The 27,260-nt window shown below is 34.0% G+C and overlaps 1 protein-coding gene and 1 long non-coding RNA gene across 2 annotated transcripts in view; one reads left to right on the top strand and one right to left on the bottom strand.

Moving 5' to 3' along the window:
• The window catches only part of LOC111506190 (limbic system-associated membrane protein), a 1,118,878-nt gene that overhangs the window by 68,360 nt on the left and 1,023,258 nt on the right, over positions 1-27,260 (bottom strand). The window contains exon 7 of the mRNA XM_074171774.1: positions 1,284-1,458. Within this exon, the coding sequence (XP_074027875.1) occupies positions 1,284-1,458 (175 nt within the window). The remainder of the gene's footprint in view (positions 1-1,283; positions 1,459-27,260) is intronic.
• On the top strand, positions 1,531-27,014 carry LOC141480976 (uncharacterized). The gene is made up of 4 exons (XR_012464678.1): positions 1,531-1,608; positions 11,812-12,011; positions 24,006-24,207; positions 26,230-27,014. It is a non-coding gene; the product is annotated as an uncharacterized lncRNA (long non-coding RNA).

The raw sequence follows: 27,260 nt of genomic DNA, 5'->3' as shown, positions 1-27,260 counted from the left end.
TAAACTTTATACCGCCGTTTCGTCGCCTATATGATATATATATATATATATATATATATATATATATATATATATATATATATATATCATATATATATATATATATATATATATATATATATATATATATATATATATATATATATATATATATATATATATATATATATATATATACAGCTGTTTCAGCCTATTGGGCATCGTCAGTACCGGGCAGGCGGTCCTCGATTGAAGACAAAATGAGAAAAAACCAAGAAATTACTTGATAAAAATAGCTGCGTAAACGCAAGCGAAACATAAGTGGAAGCAACTATTGGTGTGACACCCAAGTCAACTTGCCAAGTTTTTATGTCAGTGTTTCTAGAAATGATATGAAATCTAGAAAGGTTAATGCAGTCAAGCTGCTGGAAAATAATTCTATGAAAATCACCAATAGGTGATTTTCATAGAATATTTACATTATATAATTGAATTATACCCTTTTTGTGATCGAATAAGAAACCGTCCATGATATTCAATTGCGTTCAGTGACTTTCCAGTATCTTCAGAACTTCAGAATATGAACTTCTCTGCTAATTCGAATGGAATAATGAGATATAAAACCAGTCCAATGTCCATTTGATCCAATTTTTTTAAAAGGTATGAAGGTTGGCTTATTGGATTGAAGGGCATTTTTGTCCTACATAAGAAATGCAGTTATATATCAGGTATAAGCAATATGGAGAGCTGAAATCCTCGATTTCAGCCCATAATATATCAATATACTAACTGTAGAAACAAATATTGTGTATTAATTTTTCGATACTTAATGATAATTGAAATTCAAATGCACGAAATAAATCCAACCTAAGAGTCCTCAACATAAAATAGGAAGTATGAGTTAGAATAATTGTATTTGATATTTTGAATCCTAATTGAGAGATATGCGGTTATTCAGAAATGAACTGAAGAGTATTTTACCCAGGCAAATTTATTAGGATATTAATGATTTTGAGATACCTTTCCAAATCAAAGGCTTCTGAGTCCAATTAGTTTTAGTTTGAAATTCTGATAGATTGATAGACATAAGAGGATTTCATTAAGGTAAGTATTGAATGTAGTGCAGAATGCTAACAAAGTAGATGTTTTTGTTATATGACTCAATAGGAAACATTTTATTTTTTGAATCGAAGTAAGTAGATTTCCCAGGGAACTCAGAAACATTTGGTCTGATAAAGAGTATAGAAATGATTTCGTTGTTTATTTCACTCGCCTGCCTTATCTACGACGGCAATAAATCTTACCGGTTAATTGAACGCTTTTCCGTGTTTTTCCCAGTTGATTATCTGCTGCGCAAGTGTAATTTCCAAAGTCTGATTTGTGCACTTTTCGAATCACTAGAGTGTGTCGTGAGCCTCGCGATTCCATTATTCTTTGTTCTGTCGGGTCGAGCAACATCGTGTCCCTATACCACAAAACCTGCAAAAGAAAGATTGTCATAGTAACCACCGTAAAAATATACTAACAGTCAATTGGAGTAATACACTGGGGATCATAAAAGCATGATTTGGAGGGAATGAATAAAAAATATCAAAATCGAGCCCTGATAAAACAGTAATCTGTTATAAGGTACGTACACATTACATCTGGAATTAGGGGTATTCGGTCATACCCAACTGATTACCATATGGAGGAATACTTTTGCACCCTGGTGAGTTTCTTCTCCTTATCTAAGCCCTTTGTAGGGTCGTGCATGTAGGGCACCCGATCAGAATAATGAAAAATCCGAAAGTAATTTAAGGAAGTGGAAGGAATTTGTGGAGTCAAGAGTGGGTAAGCTCGTGATCAGAATTGCGTCACATTAAAAACAATCTCGGGTTGTCAACGAATTTGTAAGAACAGAAAATTTCTAATAACTCTCACGCGCCTCCTTCTTAGTCACACAAGATTTACACACCCCTTTCTTCTAACGAATAATGATCCACCTAAATGTGACGATTGTGATACAGCACAAAGTATAAACCACACTTTAATTGAATGCCCTAAATACAATGCACAAAGATCTAATCATCAGATCCTGAATGATATTAGAGTTCTCCTACGAACAGAATTTCCCTCAAAAAATCTAATTGATAACTTCAAATCGATAACCTCATTGGATGAAATTCAGTTTTTATTCTTATTAGTATTGTACTGATCCGTCACTGATCACCTTTAAGGTGAATGCGATTATCTTAACAATAAAAGAAAGAATAATACTCCTCGAACCACATGTTTTTAAAAAAAACCTCAATTGGAGAATGGAGTCTTTTCAAAATAATGTTTTCAAATTATTTTCGTCAGTTAGATACAATTTATATCGATTTTAATCCAACGTAAATTGTAGTTTTTACAAGTCTCTGAGTGTCTTGAGGATTTTCAAACAGTGCTTGTGTATCTTCATGGAAAAAATATCTGTATCAATGAAGAAATCACTTGGTCACTACATGATTTACGGAAAATGAAAATGAGATTGCACACAGACCTAATTTTCAACCATTTAGTATATTACTCCGTATAATTTTTTCACTGTTTGATTCTTTTCAGAGTGTTTGCAGTATCTGTGGTGTTTGAAATTTAGGATACAAAAGTGAGGAAAATTCTATCGATAGTATACAATGGGAACAATATCATTCCTAATGAAGTGGTATATTAAGATGCTATTGAATGTATTCTTTGAGACGGTTAGCTGATATAACGGCATGAAAATTTCAATTAATTCATACTGAAATTTTGGCACCAAAAGTTTTCTGTAATGAGTCGCGTTACCAAAAAGACAAATATAATAAACAACAATAATTTTCATTACAGTTTCTAGGTAATCCTGGAATTCTTCTACTACTTAATTTTTTTACTGGGATGTGAATAAAAAAGAATGAGATGTTGAAATTTGTGAAATTATTGAAAATATTTGGACGGTCCAATTACTTTAAAGATAAATATTCAACGAAAGTCATTTTTTGAGAAGGAAAATCAGTTTTTCATCGTTTTTTTGGGTATTTTTCACCTTCCACAACCTGATATGATAGATAAATGATGTAAAAAAATGGATGAAAAATTAATAGCATGAAATTAAAAGACTTTCACTATTCTACGTAGTCTCATCGATATAGGATTTGTCGCATTTAAATGGTATCCGTTAAAGGCAATTTTTGAAATTCCTGTCTGCGTTTGATTGCTTGCTTTTCGTGAGGCTGCTACAGATGTACTCGAATCTGAAGCAATTCTTCTCCATTATTTCTGACAGTCCTCCAATACCTGAGACTTTTGTTGTCTTCTACATCTAGAAGCTGATGAAATAGACTCCATCGAGACTATTTCATCAGCTTCCTGGAGTGCCTATTCTGGGAAAGATCTTTCCTGATATGACCTTGTTTCTTTTCGAGACTTTCCAACAACAAGAAATGAATCGTGCATTCAGACTTTGTAACAAGAAGGAAAGTCGAGGCGAGGAACTAGGTCTTATCAGGAAAAATCTCCAGTAGGATGGTTGCTCCAAAGAGTTAATGAAACATATTTTGACAACGAATGCTATCTCTTTATTATATCAGAGGACTGTCAAAGCGGATTAGAAGAATTAGGTCTGAGTACAAATAAGAACCTGCTTCAGATCCGGGAAAACCATCATCAGCAGTCAAAAAAACCAAGCCACCAAATTCAGATTGGGATTTGAATAAATACATGCGGACCTTTCGTCCGCATTGTCCCACATGAACACTATTACACTCCAGATACTTAAGCTTATAAACTCCATATTTTTCCAACTTGTCGACCTTATCTTTGGCATTGAAAAGGAAATGAGATAACCTGACATTTGGTCTGAACGCTACTTCCACATTATTTTTTCTGAAGAAACCTACGTTTACTCTCCGGATTTTGAATTGGCACATCCTCATTGTGAACTGTAAATTCAGGTACACAATCAAGTACCTGAATGGTATATATTGGCGAATGTAATGAATCATTGTTAGTTTATTGTATTAGTTTGACAATTTCCATAAAGGACAAAACTGAAAATTGAAAATGGTAAAGAACATAAATTTTCATTTCTCTTTTCACGTCGGAAATTTTCCAATTGCATACCACGCGTGCTTGAATTATCCTTGGGAAGTATGTTTCACTCAAGAATTGTGAAACTATTTCTTCTGTCGAATCAACAAGAACATTCATATGTTATATTCATCATTTTGGATAATGAATGTGGTTCATTATGATTGCTTTCGAATAGTTGCAATGACATTTGGAATTCTCAAATATTTTGAATTGGTCAGTAAAACCATTATTATCGAATATCAACTGTACCCAAAATAATAGGTCAGTTTCGTACAAAGTTCATTTGAATAGACTTGAATGTAATTCGAATATTTTTTTCGAATACTTTTTTTGCTTTTGATAGAATTTCTTGGTCTCTTCGATGCTATGTCTCCCTAGCAATATTCACCAAACGTGTATCAAACAGAGGTTTTGCTTGAACAACGTGATTTGTGCCTATTCCGTTTCCGAATGGCAATATTACCCTCCCTTCAGACAAGCCTAAAGCCTCGCTTTTCTCGAAAAAGTGGTAAACGTCAATCATAAAGTAAATACCCATCCTTCGGAATATCCTTTTTGTATACGATCGAGTTTTTCCGAAACGCAAATAGATTAGCTTTCCGTTCAGACGAATTGAAAATAAATGGAAAGGAAATAGTACGCTTATTATTCAACCGACCGAAATTGAATAATGACCGTAAAAATCCGAATAAGTCCGCTCTGTTTCACAGGAATGGAACTAAATATTACCTGATGAAAATGTTGGTCGGAACAGTGCCGTGCTATTGTTCACCAGATATACTTGCTTGATTTAGATTTTTACATGATCGGTATTTCCGAGTCTATTATTATAAACGCTACATTTTATATAACTAAATAAAAAGTCCAAGGGACCAAGTTCAGGTGACCTAGCGGACCATTTCTCTGTTTCCCTTCGCTCTATTCACCAATTATGGAAAGGTTTTATTTACGAACTCACGTACAGTTACAGAGGAATGTGGCGGTACATCTTTCTGTTGGAAATAGATTCTGCGATCTGAAGTATTACCTATTTGATTATCAGAACTAGGAATCAATATATTTCGTGAAAAAAACAGATATAATGTTCCTGACAAAATATGAACGAATAACCATATTGACCATATTGGCTTTCTAAAATCACTGTTTTGCTGATCAACATGTAAGTTCCGATAAAACGTTGCCTCTTCTGAAAATATTATTCTAGAGATTCTTATTCGCCATTGATGCACTGTTTGGAACCTTTGGTGTAGATATTACTGGAGTTTTTTCCCGAAATCAAATCTTCGTTTTTAACATATCATTACGTGTTTTGATCACCAAGTGATCATCTTCAAGAGGAAGATCGAAACACGTGTCGAAGTGTTAAAAATACCGTTTTGGTGTTGGGATAAAACTCCAGTTCATGTGTTTGGTCAAAATCGTCTACATTCGTTACCATATCCAAACTTTTGTTTGGATATGGTAACTTGCGATTAAATTTCACATAAATGTATCAACGTTGAAGCTTTGATAATGTAAAACTTTGTTTTTGGCGATTCATAACGTCAAAAAATAACATTATATTCGTTTGCCGTACTTTTCATTAGTTTACTGAAGTAGTTTTATTCTTTATTAATTCATTTCTTGTTTCGTATTTTCTTCATAAATTGTAATTTTGAAATTATTGCCAACACTATATCAACTTTCAAAGAAGGTCAGCAAGATACTATTGAAATTGGAATGACCAACCGTTATCCCTATACCAACGACAATTCTCAGGAGTCTAAGCTCGGGCAAACTAAGTTTTAACTAGATTTTACCTGTCAAAGTGCCATTTCTGGCGCATGAGACCTTTCAAAATTGCAAAACTCTAACATCAAGTGTATATGGAGCTCAGTGCAAATATGTATCATCTGAAATATCGAGTTTAATGGAATTTATAAAGGCCGTAATTAGCCAAGCTGAAGTTTTCAAAATTAGATCCTAACTCATTCAGTCAGGAGTGAAGCGACTGCAAAAAATGTGGGAGAGATGTAATAAAGTGTAATGATTGATCATTTTACTGAGGACGAACTGAAGTGCTTTACTATGGAGTTTTTTTTTCAAAGATATAAGATTTCACACAATATTTTCATCACTTTCTGAAGTGAAACTTCGCGTGCTTGACTTGGTGAGTAAGCTGGTGAATGCGTGATGAGAGCGTGATGGAAAGTGTGATCGGGAGAGGCGAACGGAAGTTAAGAGGAAGGTAGTGAAGAGAGAAAGAGAGAGAGTTACGTTTCGGTTATCACTGTAGAAGTAAGAGAGACAGAGGCGAGCACATATTTACGGTTGAGTAGGCTCTGAAAAATTAGAAGAAAACTATCATACGTTGCCACTAATTTTAGCAGGAGATTTCAATATTAACTTCGATTTTCAAGAATATAAATCAGAACTACAAATGGATAATAACCGAAATGAGCCTGCCACAAGACATTCTATTCAGATTCAGCAATCAAATCTCCAGTCGTTTATGGACACCCAAGGGCACAATACTTCATAAAATACAGAGCATATACGAAATACCATGTTCTATCTGCCCCTGAACTTACATCAGCCAGACCAACAAAATGATTTCCAACAGAGCCTATGAACATGTACTAGCTTCTCACAAATCAGATCCAGCATCATTCCTCTTCAAACATCACCTTGAAATAGGTAACACATTAAGCTTCGAAAACACCAAAACCATTGCTACAGAGAAGGATGATTCGTGAAGCAATTGAAATTGAAAAGCGTACCGATTGCCTTGACAAGCGAGATGAGTAGCAGAGACTGCCGCAATCATGAAAGTCATTGTTGTCTCTCAACACATCTAGAAGAAATTCACGTCAAACAGAACCGTTTTCCTGTAAACCGGGTACCTGTTATATACCTCTATTTTATACTTGATCAACAACATAAATAGTGATCCCAAGTAAGAAAGTAATCAGTGTTCCCTTGGAGCCAGTGACGAGACTTGGTGGTCAGGAAGATTACGACCCCGTTCTCGAGTCATGTAATTTCAGTTACAAGTGGTTCTTGAAAATGGCTTCAAAGCAGAAGTCTAAAAGGTGAAAATTATAGACAGTTTATAAATATACCTTTGTCATCCTATAAATATTAAAACTCTCGATATTTATTTTACTCAAATAATCACACTCTGCACATGTTTTCTGATATATTCAATTCATTTTACAATCCTACTCTCAATTTGTGTTGTATACCACTACTGGTCGAATATATATTTTTATCATTTTTCAAAATGTGTATCAATTTCTTTTGAAAGATTGAATTCCAAGCAATACGTAATGTCTAACGAAACTACTAAGGCAAATTTAGGAACAATTGTTTGGAGTACATAGCTTAACGCTCGATATAAATCGAAAAAAGCTTATCCTAAACAACTATTTTCCCTTACGAATAGAAAGAGATCGCTTTAAAATTCTCAAATTGTAATGGAATCCCATATGATGTTTTCATTTTGTATATTTTTGGGAAAAAAGTTTTTGGCTTCCTACTACTCCATCTTGATACAAAAAAGATGTGGGAATCTTCCAAAGAAAGGAAGGAAGTAATCAATTTGAAAATAAGTAACTCTATACATGGATATGTAGATCATGCAAAGAAGTAACTTTCAGATACAAACTGGAAGAAAGCCCTCCTGAAACAGCTACTTTCATATAAACATTGAATTACACGAAAAAAAAATTATCTCGAAACAAATACTTCTAAATGAGCACTGAATTATACAGAAGATACTTTTCTCTACTCAGTTTGTATTCCAAACATTCGTTATGGAATAAAATCAGATATCATTCACAGGAGTTCTACTTTAAATGAATGGTAACAAATTGCACTTGGAACACTGTCATCCTCACTGGTAGACATCGATGTTTCGCCGTAAGACATTTGCCTTAAGGCTCTTCAGTATCAAATTGGTAGAAAATACAAACAATTCATTCATGATTTACGATTTTTAATGTCACAGAATAAGTTTGATCTACTTATGTCATCGATGACATAGTAATGACATTCATTCACCTATTCGAATGAATCCCAGCCAAGAGGATTTTTTTTTAATTGAAGGGGTTATATTTTAAGGAGTGATTAATTTTTGGGAAAGAAAGTTTTTGTATTTCTACTACTCCATCTTGATACAAAAAAAATGTGGGAATCTTTCAAAGAAAATAAGTAACTCTATACATGGATGTGTAGATCATGCAAGGAAGTAACTTTGAGACAAAAACTGGAAGAAAAAGCCCTCCTGAAAGAGCTACTTTCAAATACACATTGAATTACACGAAAGAAAAAATTGTTTCGACACAAATAATTTTATATGAACACAGAATCATACAGAAGATACTTTACTCTACTCAGTTTGTATTCCAAACATTCGTTATGGAATAAAATCAGATATCATTCACAGGAGTTATACTTTAAATGAATAATAACAAATTGCACTTACATGGAACACTATCAACCTCACTGGTAGACATCAATGTTTCGCCCTAAGGCTTTTCAGTAACAAATTGGATTACATTATAGAAAATACACACAATTCATTCATGAATTACGAATTATTGTCACGGAATAAGTTTGATCTACTTATTTCACCGATGATATCTATTTGAATAAATCCCAGCCAAGAGGAATATATATATATATATATATATATATATATATATATATATATATATATATATATATATATATATATATATATATATAGTTTACATGAAGTTGAGAATCTTAGCGACTGGAGAAATGTACAGTAAAATGGAATAACGGGGTCTCTCAATCATTTATGTGAAGGTATGACATTTGTCAAACCAAAATACTCCATTAATGTTTAACTTTTTTCGTCGATTTATATGTTCAATTAATTGTTTTTTAGTCATTTTTACTGCCCTGAAGAAGCTTCCCACTAGAAGCGAAAGATTGGCAAAGTAAAGCAGAGTTTTGATTTTTTGATATATATATATATATATATATATATATATATATATATATATATATATATATATACATATATATATATATATATATATATATATATATATATATATATATATATATATATATTTTCGTCGATTTATATGTTAAATTAATTGTTTTTTACTCATTTTTACTGCCCTGAAGAAGCTTCCCACTAGAAGCGAAAGCTTGGCAAAGTAAAGCAGAGTTTTGATATATATATATATATATATATATATATATATATATTCATATATATATATATATATATATATATATATATTCATATATATATATATATATATATATATATATATATATATATATATTCAAATATATCAAGAGAAATCTGGAATATTGTTGGGGATGCAGTCAAAGTACTGGGATGTTGTACAAAGAATACTCTTTGTTATGTGGTCAAGCTTTCAAGAATGTTTATTCCCTTCATCAGGGCATTAATTTGAAGTTATAGTAAAAAGTCAGACGTTGCAATGAGAAAAACAAAGTTAATACTTTTCATCATGTAGAAAAGTGTCACACATTAAAATTTTAGAGTTTCAGAGGAAAAGTAAAATATACTTATTTAATTTAAACATTTAAAAGATTTTGAAATTTTAGAATTATTTTCTCTGAAACTCTAAAATTGAATGTGTGACACTTTTCTACATGATGAAAAGTATTAACTTTGTTTTTCTCATTGCAACGTCTGACTTTTTACTATAACCTCAAGTTGATGTCTTGATAAAGGGAAGAAACATTCTCAAAAGCTCGACCATGTAACAAAGACTATTCTTCAAACAACAGCCCAGTACTGTGACTGCATCCCGAACAATATTCCGGATTTCTCAACCCATTCAAATCACTTCAACTATGTGAGCTTATTAAGAAGTATAGTCTCATGAACAGTTACTGGTAGTGTGATAAACTATATTTATTGCACAGATATTACCTATCTGTTTGATAAAGGATGATGATTTCTAGAATTGGAAATAAGCAATCGAACGAATGCTTTCCATTTTACTGATAATTTTTACATTTTTCATGCAACACTTCAATTTCAAGTCGTATTTTCTACAGGTGCATTCTATTATAATGTCGGTCCTATTTTTCGTTACTCTAACTATTCTCTGCTGACCTGCAGCAAGGGACTTCAGAATACCCCTGCCGAATAATGTATCACCCATCTAGGAACCTACGAGATACCAAACATCCTCTCATCGTAAAAATCCTTGCTGAAGTAAAGAGAGGGCTCTGTCATGGTGCATCTTCTCACCAAAGCCACTTGAAGTAAATAAAGGAACTATCTATACCTCTACAGAGGAAATGATCGTTGATGCAACGACGTCAACTGTATTACCTATAACATTGGAGCAAGAACAAACGTTTCTCAATTCTCCAACTCCCGATCCTGTTAACAAATCTTGCAGGCCAGGTGGTGCAACAGATTCTTGTGCAGGGGGAGTGGAATCTTCATCCGAAGATGAAACAAACTTCCTCCGAGCGGGTCAGCAAATTCTTACGCTCAAACGAATATTCACTCGAACCAAAGGCAAAAATGTCTTCATGGTAAATTATACAGTTGAATAACAGACGCTCCTGAAAGAGAAGATTGCTGCGGTCATGAAGTAGAAATCTGGCACCTTAAACTTCTGACGAGGTCAACATCGACCGTATAGGATATCCCGGAAGGTGATTCACAGGTACGATTTCAAATCTGCACATTTCGGCCTGGGTGGCAGGGACTCAAAAAGACCAGAAGAGTATCTACTGACTAGTGGGCAGACGAAAGTAATCGCAGACTGTGAGCCGATCAAGTCCTCACTATTTTGAGGAAAATGTAATATGATATGTGAACTTAGGACTGGATTATTCTTCACTAGGAAATTCATTCTCTGCATTTGGCTGTGAGAAGAGCATATATGTCGTTGAAAACATTGATAACTTGTTCAGATATTTTATTCATCAAAAAATTAGGCACATATAATTCCGATTCACTCGGTATCAAGTATACAAAATTTCGCCAAAACAAAAGAATCTTCCCAACTAGATTTCCATAAAAAACGTGAAGTTTGAGTAGATAAGTAGATTTTGACATCATTTTATTACCTACTCAACATATATGTATCCATAGATTATCATAATTTTTTAAAGTAATTTTCAAACTGAATTTGAATATGTCAAGCAATCTTTTGGAACCCATTCAACAAAACGACTTTGATTCGACACAGTTTTATTCAGTACCATGTACAATGCTAAATAATTTGAAAAGTTCAAATGCAATGACATCTAAAACTATTACACGAAATATTTTATGATTCCCTCACTTTTTTATCTCAAACTCTCAATGGAAGCTTGATGTAAAATATACTGTATAAAATGCAGTTTACCAAAATTGTTATTTGAAAATTTCTACTTCTCATTCTGGACCGATAGAGTTTCTCTATGGCAATAGAAACACCCGCCGCCTATGTTTTGACTCCATTGGACCGAGCTGCTTCATCATGAATTCGAAGTACTAAATATCCGATTTCCACTGCTGATTCACCAGAACAAAAGGAAGTTGTGCAACTTCCAACTTGGAAATTATTTCTCGACTACATGCGATGAAAACTTCAACGTTATGTTGAGGATGTGTTGTTCTGTTTGAAACATTACATGTCAAAATAAACCCACACAAGCTTGTTCATCAACTCTGTGGAACCCTCTTAGCATAAATCTCGCAATAATTGTGTGAAAGTTTTCAATGAAATTCGTTTTTATTTTCAGAGATTATGGAGGCTGACTGATGGGTTGGTTCTCATATTCACTTGGAATGAATGGAATTTCAACCGTATAGAAAATTACATTCATAGGACATATTTTACCAAATTTAGTGGTGAATGTATTAATTGAAGTTGTGAGGAGAGTCTGACTAATGTAGACAGAAGGACAAGCTTGGAAAAATCGGAAACCGTCATAGATACAAAGTAGGTTGAAACATGAAGAAGTTGCAAACTTGAAAGCTCTTTCAAAATACGTTGAAAAATTAGTTTTATTGAATAGAATGCTTTATTCTTTAACCTTATTTAATTTTTTTGGCGGAGTACTATTTAAATATATAAGATACTTCGGGTCTATACCAGGTGGTTCAGAATTTATAGGGAAACTCATGTCGAGAAATGGGTTCATTGTATATAGTGTATGTTCATTTCGTTATCGAAAGATTTTTGCACGTCGCTTTTTCTATACAGGAGTGAACAAATTGAGATTACTTTTTTCTCAGTTTTTCAAATGAAACACTCTGTATATAGGACCCTCTCAGAATTCTCCACTCTATGAGCTTTCAGCTATGAGCTTTATTTCCATAAAAAAATCATCTAATACTCGAGGAAAGTACGAAAAAGTCAATTAATAGAAGTAATAACGGTTTTTTCATTCATTGCTGGACAAAACAAGTAACAAAATTAAAACAAAAAACAATTTCAAACGCACAAGTTTACAAAATATGTTCGAATGATCTTCCGTTTTGAGCTATGCATAAATATAGTCTATCAACAATATTCCATCGAACTTCGATTGAAGTTGATCTTGCACCAGACCGAACAACTTCTTTGATCCTATTATTCATGTCTTCTGGTGTCGTTGGTTTTTCTGGATATACTTCTCCTTCAACGTATATTCGCATTGATAGAAATCAGTGAATGATTGTATTCCTACCAATCCATTTATGCATACGTCACCCGTTCAAGAACCTTACTTGATTTTTGTTGCGCGGAGGCGCACTTTCATGATGGTAATATGATCTATGCCATGTGTTAATAGGTACATCCTCAAACAAATTCGATAAATAATTTCTGAGAGCATTTCTATAAGCTCCTCCATTCAGGTCATCCTCCAAGATGACCTGATTCCCAATTATGCCCCCCAAACATTCATCTGCCATATGTTTTGCTTATCGACTTCTCTCCTCTGATGGGGTTTTCTGTTTAGTATTAGTGTATATTATGTCTATTTACCAAGAGACCATTTTCAAATGTGGATTCGTCGGAAAACAAAACATATTTCAAAATTTTCGGTTCTTGCTAATTGAATACGATATGTGTTCAAAATGCCAAACTGTGATATAATAATCCGTATCATAGAGTTCTTGATGTAATGAAATTCGGTATGTGGATAAACTTCATTTTTGATCAACATTCTGCTCACTAAAGTATGAGTTAAACCCAACTTTTTTGCAATTTCCCTCGTATTTAGATGAGGATTAAATAGTTGTACCGACGAAAATTAGTTTTTTTAGCACGATAGTTTTATACGAAATGACAGGTCTGTTTTTCTGTCTAAGGTCTTTCCAAGATGATACTTTCTCCGGTACTTACTGGGCTTAACATAAGCCCATCTAAATCGGCCATAGTAGCATTCACCAAGAGGACTAAAACGGAGGGTTTCGGACCTCTGAAACTTAGAGGTGAAGAAATGCAAGTGTCGGGGAAGGTAAAATATCTGAGAGTAATCCTAGACTCCAAACTGACCTGGAACCAACACTTGGACAGGATAAAGCGGAAAGCGGAGGTAGCACTGATGTTCGCCAGACGCACTTATGGAAAAACATGGGTGCTAAAACCAGATGTGGTATATTGGCTATACACGATGGTGGTTAAACTCATGATAACATACGCATCTCTGGTCTGGTGGCCAAAGATGAAGCAGGCGACCGTCATCAACAAACTAGGTAAGGTGCAAAGACTTGCATGTTTAGGAATGACGGGATCAATGAGAACTACCCCAACAGAGGCATTGGAGACACTCCTGAATCTACCTCCTTTACACTTTGTGATAATGGGGGAGGCCAGGATGGGCCAATTCAGACTGGAAAACTCACCGAACTACAGAATATCGGACTGAACAGAAATTTCGGAACAAGTGGAGGAGCATATATTGAATATACGCACGGACCACATGACACCAAAGTACACCTTTAACACAAACTTCATGGCCAAAATCATAAGCCGTGAAGAGTGGAAGACCATTAGTCATCCCGAAAACATCTTTGGAAAAAACACCTGGTATACAGATAGATCGATGACCAAACATGGAACGGGAGCTGGAATATACCAAGCGGATAGAAATTTGAACTACAGCTGTCCGCTAGGACTACACACATCCGTCTTTCAGGCCGAAGTGTATGCTATCTTGCAGTGTGTAAGGCTTATTAAATTGAGACCTCAAAGAAATGAGCGGATCAATATTTTTACAGACAGCAAGAGCGCACTGGGGACTCTGGCATACCCGAAGGTGACATCAAAACTGGTCTGGGAATGCCATGAAGAACTGAATGAACTTGCAAACAGAAACAAATTAACTTTGTACTGGGTGCCAGGGCATTCAGGAATCACAGGTAATGATAAAGCTGATGAATGCGCTAGACGCGGATCATATATAAGTCCTGCACCAGCTCTGGGGGTACCAAAATAATTGATACGAAACCAGATTAGGGCATGGATCTATAAGAAGCACACAGAGTACTGGACAAAAGTACCTGGCATCAAACACAGTAGAACCTTCATTAGGAAACCGTCCGAGAAAAGAAACGAATAACTTCTTCAATATAGTAGGGACCGGTTCAGAATAATTACAGGGTTACTAACCGGTTATTGTCCGCTTAGAGAACACCTGAATGAAATGGGGCTGTATACCGGAGACCTCAGATGCGATTATGCAACGAAATGATAGAAAAAGCTTTACACATCTTATGCGAATGTGAGGCACGAATATGACGAACATCCAACACGAAATCTTTACAAACTAGTACAGGGAACGAGACTGATGGAATTGGTGTCATGAGAAGATGGGAGAATAAACGCAATAAGCACAAGAAGCTGCAGTGTTTTTTGGAGACTTGGACTAAATGGACAAGTCAGACAGCTCCCAAGGTACCAACAAGAAATCCTAATGGCACAGAAAAAAACCCTTTCAAAATTGAATGCTCCAAACGTTCTGTCTGCTGTGGTTCAAAGACTAAGCAATATTACCAAGTGTTCCATCGATCTCTGTGAATGGGTTTATTCACATATGACGCCTACAGATTTTGAGTATGATGTTAGAAAAACCAAATATCTCTGTCTGTGCATAACATCTCAACAAATATCATATAGTCAATTCCTACATTTTCTGAAAGTTCATAGTGTGGACTATTCCGGGATGGCCCTATATATAGAGAATGCTATTTGTAAAAACAGATAAAAAGTGATCCCGAGTTTTGCTTACCCCTGTATAGAAAAAACGCCGTTTGGTGAATCTATGGAGACAAAGGGAAAATATACTATCCTCAAGAATATTTGGTTGAAAAATGTTCTTATTCTATCCAATTGAGTAGGAGATATTTGATGTTGAATGAATCCATCTTTTCAAAAAAATTTCATTATAACTTCTGAACCACCCTGTATAAACCCAAACATCCCACTCTGTTTGTTTGGGCACTCTGCTCAAGAAATTCAATCGAGTGAAAATATTTGGAGTATTCTATTCAAAAGCATAAGTTTGGTCTGTCACATATCTATTGGTCATCCTGTATTTTAGTAATAATCAGTTGAACATAGATCTCATTCATCTCTACAACGATTTTTGAGACAATTTCTTGTATCTCTGAAAGGAAAGCACCCACTCACCTATCGTTCATATACCCTTTATATTTTTCAGAAATAACTCCCATCAATCCTGATATGTGGTTTGTTTCCGAAAAGTTTACTAATTAAAAAAATTCCATGTACAACATTTTCAAGATTCTGATATATTTTTTTTGATCATTCAGATCATTCGATATTTTTCCTCCACATAAATTCAAGTGATATTTGATTATTTTTTCACATAATTCGCAAACAACTGGCAAATACATTTCTATTAACTGAAGAATGCGGTGAACAAAGTGCTCCATTTTCATTACGATCGTTTAGAGTACCAAATGAATAAGAACACGTGATTTGATGGTCATTCTCTTGAAAGTAGTGTTTTGGTTGACTTTCAAGTTTGTTTCTGAAACTTGTGTGCTTGATCTACACATCTTCAAGTTTTAATCGAAGCTAATCGCTTTCTCCATTTCTTCAGAAGTTTCCAATTATTTTGAATAAGGATGGGGAAGTAGAAGACCAAAGAGTATCATCCCAAAAAATGATCTTTCATGAAAAATACCATCTTTTCAATTTCAGTTTCAATCCTTCCAGAGTATCTAAGTTTGCAATATACGTCAATCTTGGCTGTACGTACTCAAGTTATAATATTCCATTTCTTTCACCTTCACGGAAGCATATATTGATATTATTAAATGAATTCTTCTGTTTAATCTGTTTAAAATCTGTTTTTCCGTTAATCAGCTGTCGCCCCCAATACGAACGACAACTCTCAAAGTTGAGAACTTGTGCGAGCTAAGGACTAACGAGGTCTTACCTTTTAACGTGTGATTCCTAACGTGCTGGTTATTCAAATATCATTTTGAACAAGTTTAGAATACAACAACTTGGTGTTATTTGACTTTAGGTTTGACCTTTCTACATTGGCATATATTTTTTATGAACTTTCAATTAATAATCGAGTTTTGGTTTTGTGTACTCAGGAAATGAAACAAAAACATTTGTCCGATCTCGAATACTGTCTGAATAACAAAGATTTGTGATAATTTACAGATTGCTGAAGACAACCGGGTGATTGAAAAGACGAAGGAAAAGTAAGTAACCCTTGACCATTCTTGCCAACTCTCGGTCCTACTCAATCCAATTGCCCTTTAAAAAAACAAGGAAAGTTATCTCATCAAAATAAAAACGGATAGAGTGCACGGCAGAATGGTAGCGTTATTTATGTTAGGCGTACATGAGAAATGAAAGGGAAAATTGGGTTTATGTGGAAACGTTAGAACTTTCAGCACCAGTGAAAGAAAGGCACTGTGGGCTTTCTGAAACGACTTTATGGATGGGTGGCTTTTCCTAACAGCTATCAAGTTCTTTGAATACCCTATTGACTACATCGTGTAACATGTTCAATACAACTTGGTTCTGTAATATATAAAAAAAAAGTAATAAAAATTATGAAATAACAAAAACAAAAATTAATTAGCGCTCCTCTCTTTCATAGAATAAAATGTAGGATGTCTCCAGAGGTTTCAATAAATTCAAAATATTGCCAGAATATTTAGTGATACAACTACCGTTTCGTCCGTTTCGTCTTTGACCAATGCGTTATAATGAGAAGATTCAATGCCAGAACCGCAGTGAACAATGACTACATGAAGATTATAATAGTGGTCTGCTAGATTGAAGTGTTCACCTATTTCTAACCTTCGTAAGAGTTTGGTGCTTCTGTCAGTGGTTAAGTCATGTTTGAATATCATCAGTTATTGAAAGGGTTATATTTTTAGGAGTGACTGTATCAAGATGGAGTAGTAGAAAGCCAAAAACTTTTTCATAAAAATATAACACTTTCAATATAAACAAGATTCCTTTTGGCTGGGATTTAATCAAATAGGTGAATAAATGTCATTACGATGTCATCGATGACATAAGTAGATCAAACTTATTCCGTGACAAAAAAATCATAATTCATGGATGAATTGTGTATTTTTCATTATATTGTTTTCCATATTGGTACTGGCGAGCCCTAGGCAAGTGTCTTACGGCAAAATTTCGATGTCTACGAGTGAGGATGACAGTGTTCCATGTGAGTGCAATTTTTTAGCATTCATTTACTGTAGAACTCCTGTGAATGATACAAACTGAGTAGAGAAAAGTGTCTTTCGTATAATTCAGTGTTCATATAAAAATATTCATTCCGAAAGAATTTATCTTTCGTGTGATTCAATTTTTATATGAAAGTAGCTGTTTCTTTCAGCGTTTTCTTTCAGTTTGTGTCTGAAAGTTACTTCTTTGCGTGATCTACACATCCATGTATAGAGGTACTCATTTCAAAATTGATTACTTCCTTCATTTCTCTGGAAGATTCTTACTTTTTTCTGTATCAAGATGGAGTAGTAGAAAGCCAAACATTTTTTTTCCCAAAACTCATCAGTAATATTATTAGATTGACTAGTGCCTCAGCTATACTTGTTGTCTTTTAATAGTCAGTTAGTTCGGCGCATATAGGGCAATACAGTTGAGTATCACCTGATAAAAGTTCTATTTTCAGATGATTCAACAATCAGCTTTGCACAGATTGGTTATCAGTTATATTTGGAAACGTTAGTTGAACTTCCGAAATGTCACATACGTTTTGCTACCTCTTGAACATGTACAACAAAGTAAACTAGTTAGAAATTTTCCAGCAAAAGATCTACAAACACAAGACGAAATAGACTGTACGGAATCATTAAATTCAGATCGGTCAGGGTTATTGAATCTACTATTTTCCTGAAAAATTCGAAATAATCCTCTTGTTGTCGTAACGAGTATCTATATAGAGAATTTAAAAGCTTTAGGAAATCGGTTGATGGGAAACATGATGCATTCCTACGAAACTGCAGCAGCGTGTACAGGTGTTTGAGTTGAGGTGAATAAGAAAAAATTTTCTCGTTCTCTTTCATCCATCTCAAAACGTCGTTCTTGAAATTCTTCATCATGAACAACACTTGAGAAATGCTATTCATGTAGCGAGTGTTTTCCAAATTATTTAATCCAATTTTCTCCGCAAGATTTTCAGGAAAAATGTCTACTGATTCGTAAGGAAGAACACATGTTCCACATAATCTGAATCAGAATAATTTCTCAAGCTGTTATCGACCCTTCCAAGTGATGATGGGTTTCGTTGAGTATACCTATCAAGTTCAAGACAATGTCAATTTCTTCAATTCACGAAACAGAAACGTTTTTGAATTTGTCACACGTTCTTTTATGACTTTTACTGACTTTACCAGATCACTCTGCCCCTTCATTAGTGAAGAATGATTATATTAGATACTTTTGAGTTCTTTTATAACATGTGAAGATTTCCTGATATTAATACCGAACTTTTAGCCAATTTTGGGAAAATTTTACCTTATATCTATCTGGTTTTCATTAATTATTCTTCTCATTTCCTGAATTTCAATAAATCCCAAGTTATTGAAGACAACCATCTCTTCTGCGTCTGAATTGTCTCTAATGATGTTTTGTGGTTCGAATGTTTCGAATACTGAAAGTATTTACCACCTATTTCCGAACACACTATCTATGTCATTTTTGAGTAAAATATTTTCATTTCCATTCGATGATCTCCCTTGATTATGTTATTTTGATATATTTGCGTTGTTTTGTATATTTTATTCTGTGTAATATTGTTATTTATGATATCGTACACAACGTTAGTCCATTTTCTTTCTCTAGAACAGCTTCTTTCGTCACCAGAGTTTTCAATAATTATTCATTATTTATGTATTATTTTTATCTTCTCCAGCCTTTACCAGAGGCTGGAGAAGATTACAAAACTTTCTCTTCGAGAAAGTTTTGTAAGATTAAAATTTTTAATTTTCTCACTTTCGTGCAGTTTCTGATTTTTATTCTGGTTTTGGTAAGAATCGCACAAGATTTATCAAATTCATCTCATTTTGTATTCTATTCGTAATCATAAGAATCTTTTTATTTTTTGTAAACTCCAATAATCTGATATGAAAATACTGATAATGTTCAAGCCACCATTCTTATCAATTTTTTTCTTGTATATTTGTAGTTCCCTACGTTGTACTTATCTCTTATTCCAATTCTACTTTCTTATTATCTAATTCGACGGTTAAAATTGAAAAGGTAATATTTATAGAAAAAAATAATTTTTTCCAGTTTGTATTTGGAATAATCATAGAGAAGTAGAAAGCCAAAGTGCTTTTTTTCCATCGGTAGAAGCTTTGTTTTACGTTTATTTCATGATGAATGTCATTAGTTTCATCTGTTTTCTCTTGGTTAAACACAAGTCTTTTGAGCCTAAACATCACTAAAACTAAGTACGTAACATTTACCCCCACAAATAAAGATCAACCTTCCAAAAATTAGCTCGCTATACACAAACCTATTTGCCAAACCCCAATGATATGCACATGTCCTACAGTTGATAAGGTAAGCAACATGAAATATCTTGGTGTATATGTAGACCAATATTTACGATGGGACGAACATGTAGACCAGACAGTTAAAAGACTTAGTAAATAATCTTAAAAATTTTACCAACCCAGAAATCTCAATAATAAAAAACTACTAACAATGATATATAAGTCACTCGCATAATCAGTTCTGAGATATTACATTATAATATGGTGTGGCGTCAGCAAAAGCCTGTTACATAATCTAGAGGTAATGCAAAATACTATCCTGAAAATCATTTTCAATCGTAAAAAAAGATATTCCACTGTAGCACTATACAAAGAATCAGACTTATTTGAGGTGAGAAAATTATACACTTATCACTGCATATTATGGATACATAATAACCCCACCCCCAATATAAATCATAATTATGAAACCCGAGCCAAACTTCATCAAAAAACGAATGTCCCTCGCTGTAGATTAATTTGCACTCAGAGATTTATATCATACTCTGGCCCAAAACTAATAAACCTAGTTCCTTTAGATATTAGAGCAATTTCCAATAAATACAAATTCAAGTCAAAACTGAAAGAACATGTGAATCAAAACTATGACATATTGAAATCTGTTTATGAACTGGATTCATAATCGAAGTTCTCTCTAGGCTATGAACATAAACTACATCCTACTGTAGGTAATATCTTGAATTAGTAGAACAATCCAACGTCACCTTCTCTTCGAATATTATTCTCTCTTTCCATTAGTTTTCCTTTTTTCCTTTCTTCCAAGTATTTGTATCAGTTGTATTTACATTGGCAGTATGAGTGTTTGCTTCATTATGCAACAGTGATACCTCATTTATATGTATGTGTTTATATGTGTGTATGTATGCATATGTATATATGAGTATATTCATTTATATGTTCATATAAATAATGAACGTTTAAGTTGTTTATAGGTTGATACTACAACTCAAGCTGTGCTTAGGTAGATCAGCCTTCAAAATTCTTTATTTTTCATTGATTCTTATACCATTATCAAAATATGTAATTACCTGAATAAATTTATCTTATCTTAAATTTATCTTATCTTAGTTCTTTCAGGGATTTCGAATCATTTCATACAATATTAGACGATGAAAGACCTATTTTATGAAATTCAAGTTTTGTTTTGTTCGGCAACGTTCGAATCCTCTTTATCACTATAGCTGCTTTATATTGCCTTTAAGTAAGGGCAAGGTTTTTTGTAGAAAGCCAAAGAGCCAGGGCCGTAGCGAAAAGAAATACCAGGGGGGGGAGGGAATCCAAATTTTCCCAACCCCACCAGCAAAATTTCCCAACTTTCGATAAAATTAAAGCCGAGTGGTTAGTTACTACTATAATATATTGATTTTCTTACTTAGCTATTCAAAGATTGGCTGAATGGTTATGCCCGTTAGGGTATGCACAAACAAAAATGAATTTTGGTAATAATAAAAATTATAATGGGAGTTATTCTACTTTGGACCAAGGTCCTTGGTCTTCCGCCATGTCCACCATGTATAGGAATATTCAATACAAATGAAAGGAAACAACACTTAAATAATATTATGCTTATTGTTTTCTACTAGTATTTTTTCTATCTTCACGGCCCGAAATTTCCCAACTTTTTCAAGTCGAAAAAACAGCGAAAAGCTGTGAATTTTGTGAAATTGTCACTTCAAAATTTGGGGACTGTTCTGGACTGTTCTCTTACTTGGGAGAAATTAAACTTTTTTGAAGTTTTCAAACGACTCAGAATTTCAAAGTATGGGATCTCCAAATTATGCATGTTGAGAAATCCCAGCCCTCTCCCGGTTCGTCGAAAAAGCATGGGGGGAGGCTCCCCCCATCCCCCCATGACGACGGCCCTTCAAAGAGCTTTTTTTCATCGGTAGATCCTTTGTTTTACGTTTGTCTGAAGGTGATTGACAAAATTTCAAGATGGATTTCATTAGTTGTTTCAAGGATTCCACATTATTTTTATGATATGAGACAATGGAAGTTCGAACTGATGAAAATTTAGGCTTTGTTTTGTTCGGCAAGAATACTCCTCGAATCCTCTATATCACTATAGCTGCCTTCAAGAAAGGGCATGGTTTTTTGTGTTAAATATAATACTCGCATATAGAGTACTTCATTGCTATTTGATCTAAATAAGATACATTATCTGCTTATCTGGTTTTGGCATTATCATCAAAATTCAATTTCATACTTCAGTGGAATATAGATAAACAATATTGCAGACTCATTTTAGGTATTTTTGGTAAAGTTTCAACCACTCTTTGACATGGATCTTCAGAGGTGAATAATACGTATTCACATCTAGTTCATATATGATTCAAAATATAGTGAATTCAGCAGTATTGAATGGGTAGTCTTAGAATGTTCCATTTTGTAATTATTTTTTTATTTTTATGTGAAAATATTTTCAACACCAAATCCGGTATGACTGTTTTTCAATCAGTATCTGAAACCACCACCCAAAATCGTAGTTTGATGTAGGTACATTCCGGAGAACGACATAGATTTAATTCAGAGTGAGGCTACATGGTGCCCCTAATTAACTACATTGTATATTGGATCTACGACTACTACAAGCTATTAGACAGCTTAATTGATGTTCCAGACATGTTATCTGAAATCCTGTTTCATGTTACCACAATCAATTATTGTTGTTACTCAAGAACGAGTATTCTATTGGTAATTCGATATGTGCGCTCAACACCAAAATGTGTTATTCAGATGACATTTCCTCTATTGAATGATATCACATGCCAAGCAACGGTGCATTGAATGTGTGAAATGCTGAATGGAGCTTCATTCACATAATAACTCTCGGACTGATTTTCAAATTGAAATTTTCAGATAACTTGTGTTCATTTTTCAATTGTAATTTTCTCTGATATAATTATCCAAACTTAATTAATTATTCAGCGAGTCGAAATTATTTCAATTTCAATTTATTTCAATAAACTATTATAAATTATAAATTATTATATTATAAATTATTATTAGCGAAGAATACCATTAAGAGACATGGGCATTTAGGCATGGAATACCTGTGCTATGAGCGAATCTCAACTGTTTTCTTCATCTAATTGTACAATAAATAAATAAATGTTTAATCAACGAGTGTTTCAGAGTAAACAAACAAAAAAATAGCGGGGATGACGACGAGAGGAGGGAAAAGACAGTTTATTGAAACAGAACATAGAATTTTTCAAGATGACTCATTATACATTTTTTTGTTTTGCTTGTATTTATTAAATTTTTCTGTAGATTTCAATTCAACTGGAAGGGCATTGTATAATTTAGTTGCGAAATAAAAAAACGATCTTTGAGTAATTGTTTTTTTGAAAAGTTGTGAATAGATATTTTGGTTAAATTTTGATCTGGTTATTTGTTATCTGATTATTTGTTCCAGAACTTGAGATAATAACAATCAGAAATCACGTTGAAAGGTGAGACTTTGTTAGTCTTTCGCTAGCACGAGTTTCGACTTTTGACAGTTGTAGTTCGTAGGGGGCGACAACTGGTTAACGAAAAAATAGATTTTTAACACATGTTTTATTATTAATAATAGTATTTATATAAACAGCCAGTACTACAGGAAAATCCTTAAGGCGCTCTCAGAGCGGTGCCTGTGCGAAAGTAGAGATTCACATTGGATTTAAATCGCTGGAGAATAAATCCATTGAAAAAAACGCTCTCAGGAAGTTTATACCACATGAACGTAGCTCTTCAAATGAAAAAGTTCTCAAACAGTGAAGTTCTTGGTACTGAACCCAAAACGATGAGCAGCCACAGTGTGTCGGGTATTTCTGATATGCACTGCTCTTGGTGAAATCAAATCTTCCAAGTCACTTGAACACTTTCCGTGAAAGTATCTATACAAGAGAGATAAATCTCTAATTTTTCTTCGATGTTCCAGGCTACCAAGGTTTCACATGGTGTTCAGCAACTTCAGGGTATGTTTGGGGGCGAGCTCTATACATGAAAACCATACTCCAAAGCAGCTCTGATCTGAGCTTTATAAATCATCAAAAGTTGTTGAGGTGTGTACAGTTTTTTGGTTCGGAACAGTGTTCCAAGCTTTCGAGAAGCAGCAGATGGTAGGAATCACACGTTAAAAGGTAAGGCCTTAGCTCGCACAAGTGACGATTTTTGAGAATTGTCGTTCATAAGGGACAGCTGGTCAACGGAAAAGCAGGTATCGGAAAAGTTGATTGTTAGAGTTGAAATTCATTATTGTTTTTCTGATTTGATTTCAAAACTGTAGAAAAACCTTCATTTTTCATGATTGAAAACGTTTTTTGTTTGCAATTTTTCTATTTCAAGTCAAATCTTTATTTTAACGCTTGACCGCGAGAATGTGTGGACGATTAGATATTTCCTGATGTTTGTGTTTGGTAAATTTTTTGTACAGCTCTGGAAAAATTTCGTTCAATTTAGATGTGAGCAACAAACAATTCATACAAGGACGGTGAAAGCCCAATTACTCGTACGTGTCATCCAAGCTGGAGATTACGTAGACCTCTTGGTCTTTCTGGTAGGTAAGTATCTTTCAACTTGAAACAAATGCTATGGGTTCACCTTTGGGAAAAGCATAATTTCTGCCTGCAAATAATGAGTAGTTGGAATACTGGTGATTGATTGTCGTCGTCCATTCAATTAATGGTGTTACCTGTTTGAGGTATTTTCAGGAGAACTTTTTTCAAAAAACCATATTTTGCTGAAGTTATTAAATTATTCACAGAAATAAACGTTTCACAGAAGAAGTAGAAAGAAGAAGAAGTAGGGAGTTAGTAGGAAAGGAGAAAATATGATTTAGAAATTTAAATAATTTTTTCCGTGATCTTCTCCTCCCAAAACGAGTACTGTTTCCAAATTCTATATTTCAACACTTTTCTAGAAGTACGTTTCACCAAGCAAGTTGACGTTATTATCCCCCGAAGACGACGAAGACTACTTGGTTAGTGAAAAGTGCCTCGAGAACAGTGTTGTAGTTCTGGTTAGTACCTTGTTAATGAAACATGGAATGATCTGATGAATATTTTTTGATATTTGAAAATGAATTAGGGTTTATTGTTCATCTTCAAGAGTGAAAAGTGAATAATTAGATGGTATTCTATACGTTTGGTTGCAATTCGTACATTTCATTTTGAATTTCGAATGCGTGTTCAAACTGTACACACATGTTGCAGTTTTGTCAACTATTCAGAGGAGATCCCACAATGAAGTGTTAATTGTTACTTGAATTGCTCAACCGTTTCATTGTATAATAACAAAAGACTCACGCTCGAAAGAGAACAAAATCGAGGCTGGTAGTCTCAGCAACGACTGAGTGAATCGTTGCTGAGACTTTGAAATACTATCTTCGTCTTCGCATTCAACACATATGCTATTGGAGATGTCTGTTGCAAGTAGCAGATAAAATGTTTGGTACTACAAATTCTATTCGATTACGGCCTACCAGTCCGGATTTTTTTCTCTTCAATCATGACTCTGGCCCTGAGAACCAATACTTTTATATATTAAATACTCTTATATAATAAATACTTTTATATAATAAAAGTATTGAATAATGATATGAATACATGGAACGGATAGGGTTTATACGATAAGAATAATTTATTCAAATATGTTGAGGGAAAAGAAACGACTTTTGTACAGACCTAATCTTAAGATAGACGAAGTGGTTTGTGCTGTGCCGGCCGCAAAGTCGACCGTCGAATCAGATTGCATGTCATATAATTAGATATAAGAGTATCTACCGCTATCTGGAATAAGCATTCCTTGGAACATTTGAAAAAAATCTTTATTTTTTCGCGGCTTCTGTTCAGTTCAACTGAAATCTGAAGTGGCAATAATGAGAATGTATTCAGAAGACTAGAAGCGGATTTATGTTGTGGTGTTTTGATCAAAGTGGCGGCCCAGTGGCCGACTCCGTACAAACCGCCTTGTGTGTTTTTATGCTTATCATTGTCTCTAATCGGTTTTTGAAATTTTGGATGAAAATAAAGACACGGGAGGTGGTTTCTACCGATTCGACCGCATATTCCAGATAGGAGGAGGTGAAAACATCTCATTCGATACATTTTTGAATGTACATACTGAATACAATTTCCACATCGTAATTTAACTTAATATTTCAGATATTGAAACAACACAAGAAGTGAACCACTCAGAAACCGAACGGCTTCTGTATTGAACAACAATAATGGGGACTAGCTGCTCGAATAGTTATGGCATACGATTTATGCAGAAAGGCTCATTCAGCGGCTGATTCTGTGGCCGACTCGGCACAAATCGTCTTGTGTGTTTTCAGACAAACTCTATATTCCAGGCTCCCTGAATATAACGTTCGCCACTCGTCTTTCATACCTCAAGCAGCATCCAGCCAAAATGCCACTGTGACCTACATCAAAAGTGAATGATTAATTTGTTTCTTTACCCGCTACGCGAAAACAGAAAGTAACTTCTTTCAAGCCGCTGTTTACAGCTACAAGATTGAAATTGAAGTAGACACCGTAGGCCAGGAGTTACCGAAATATTAAGGGCCTGTTTTCGGGTTGTTATTGTTGAAATATTCATAGGGCTGGAAAGATATTACAGTATACTATAAGTTATTCAAATGACTGCAGAGATGTATCAAGAACGACATATTCGTACTTAAACTTAATGAAATGAAGAGTTGTTGGATTCCACATGAGCTGGTGATTAAATCAAGAAATATTGATCACTATTTTGAAAAAAATTTAATTGGAAAACAGTTTTATCATTGAGAAAAAGTTCCAAATGTATAAAATATTTTATTTATGAGTGAGAATGTTAAATTTCATTGGAAATTATGACCAAACCAAAATATATTACTTTGTGAAATAAAGAAATAAAGTGTTACCTACATATTTGTCACGTTTTTGCAAAATTTCAAAGGATTCGATATTTTTTATATACATTTTTTTCCAGTTAACCCCATTATTACTATTTTGGAAAGATTGGATGAACTGAGTCTGTTCAAATAGAATTATAATTTTTCAGATCAAAATTATCAGGGTCTGTTCTTGAAACATCAAAATCGGGAATTGTCCAATTCCTATTTTGGGCTCTACCGTCTCTATTTTGAAAGATATAACTAAACAGCAAAAACTTTCAGTAGGTACTGTTCTATATTTGTTATGATCAG

This window comes from Leptinotarsa decemlineata, unplaced genomic scaffold, assembly GCF_025532065.1.
Source record: "Leptinotarsa decemlineata unplaced genomic scaffold, Ldec_3_MD MMD2_tig00000035_RagTag_RagTag, whole genome shotgun sequence".
In the NCBI taxonomy this organism is placed as follows: Eukaryota; Metazoa; Arthropoda; class Insecta; order Coleoptera; family Chrysomelidae; genus Leptinotarsa; species Leptinotarsa decemlineata.
Note: the sequence above shows the minus strand (reverse complement) of the source record. Positions and strands in the feature narration are given on the sequence as shown.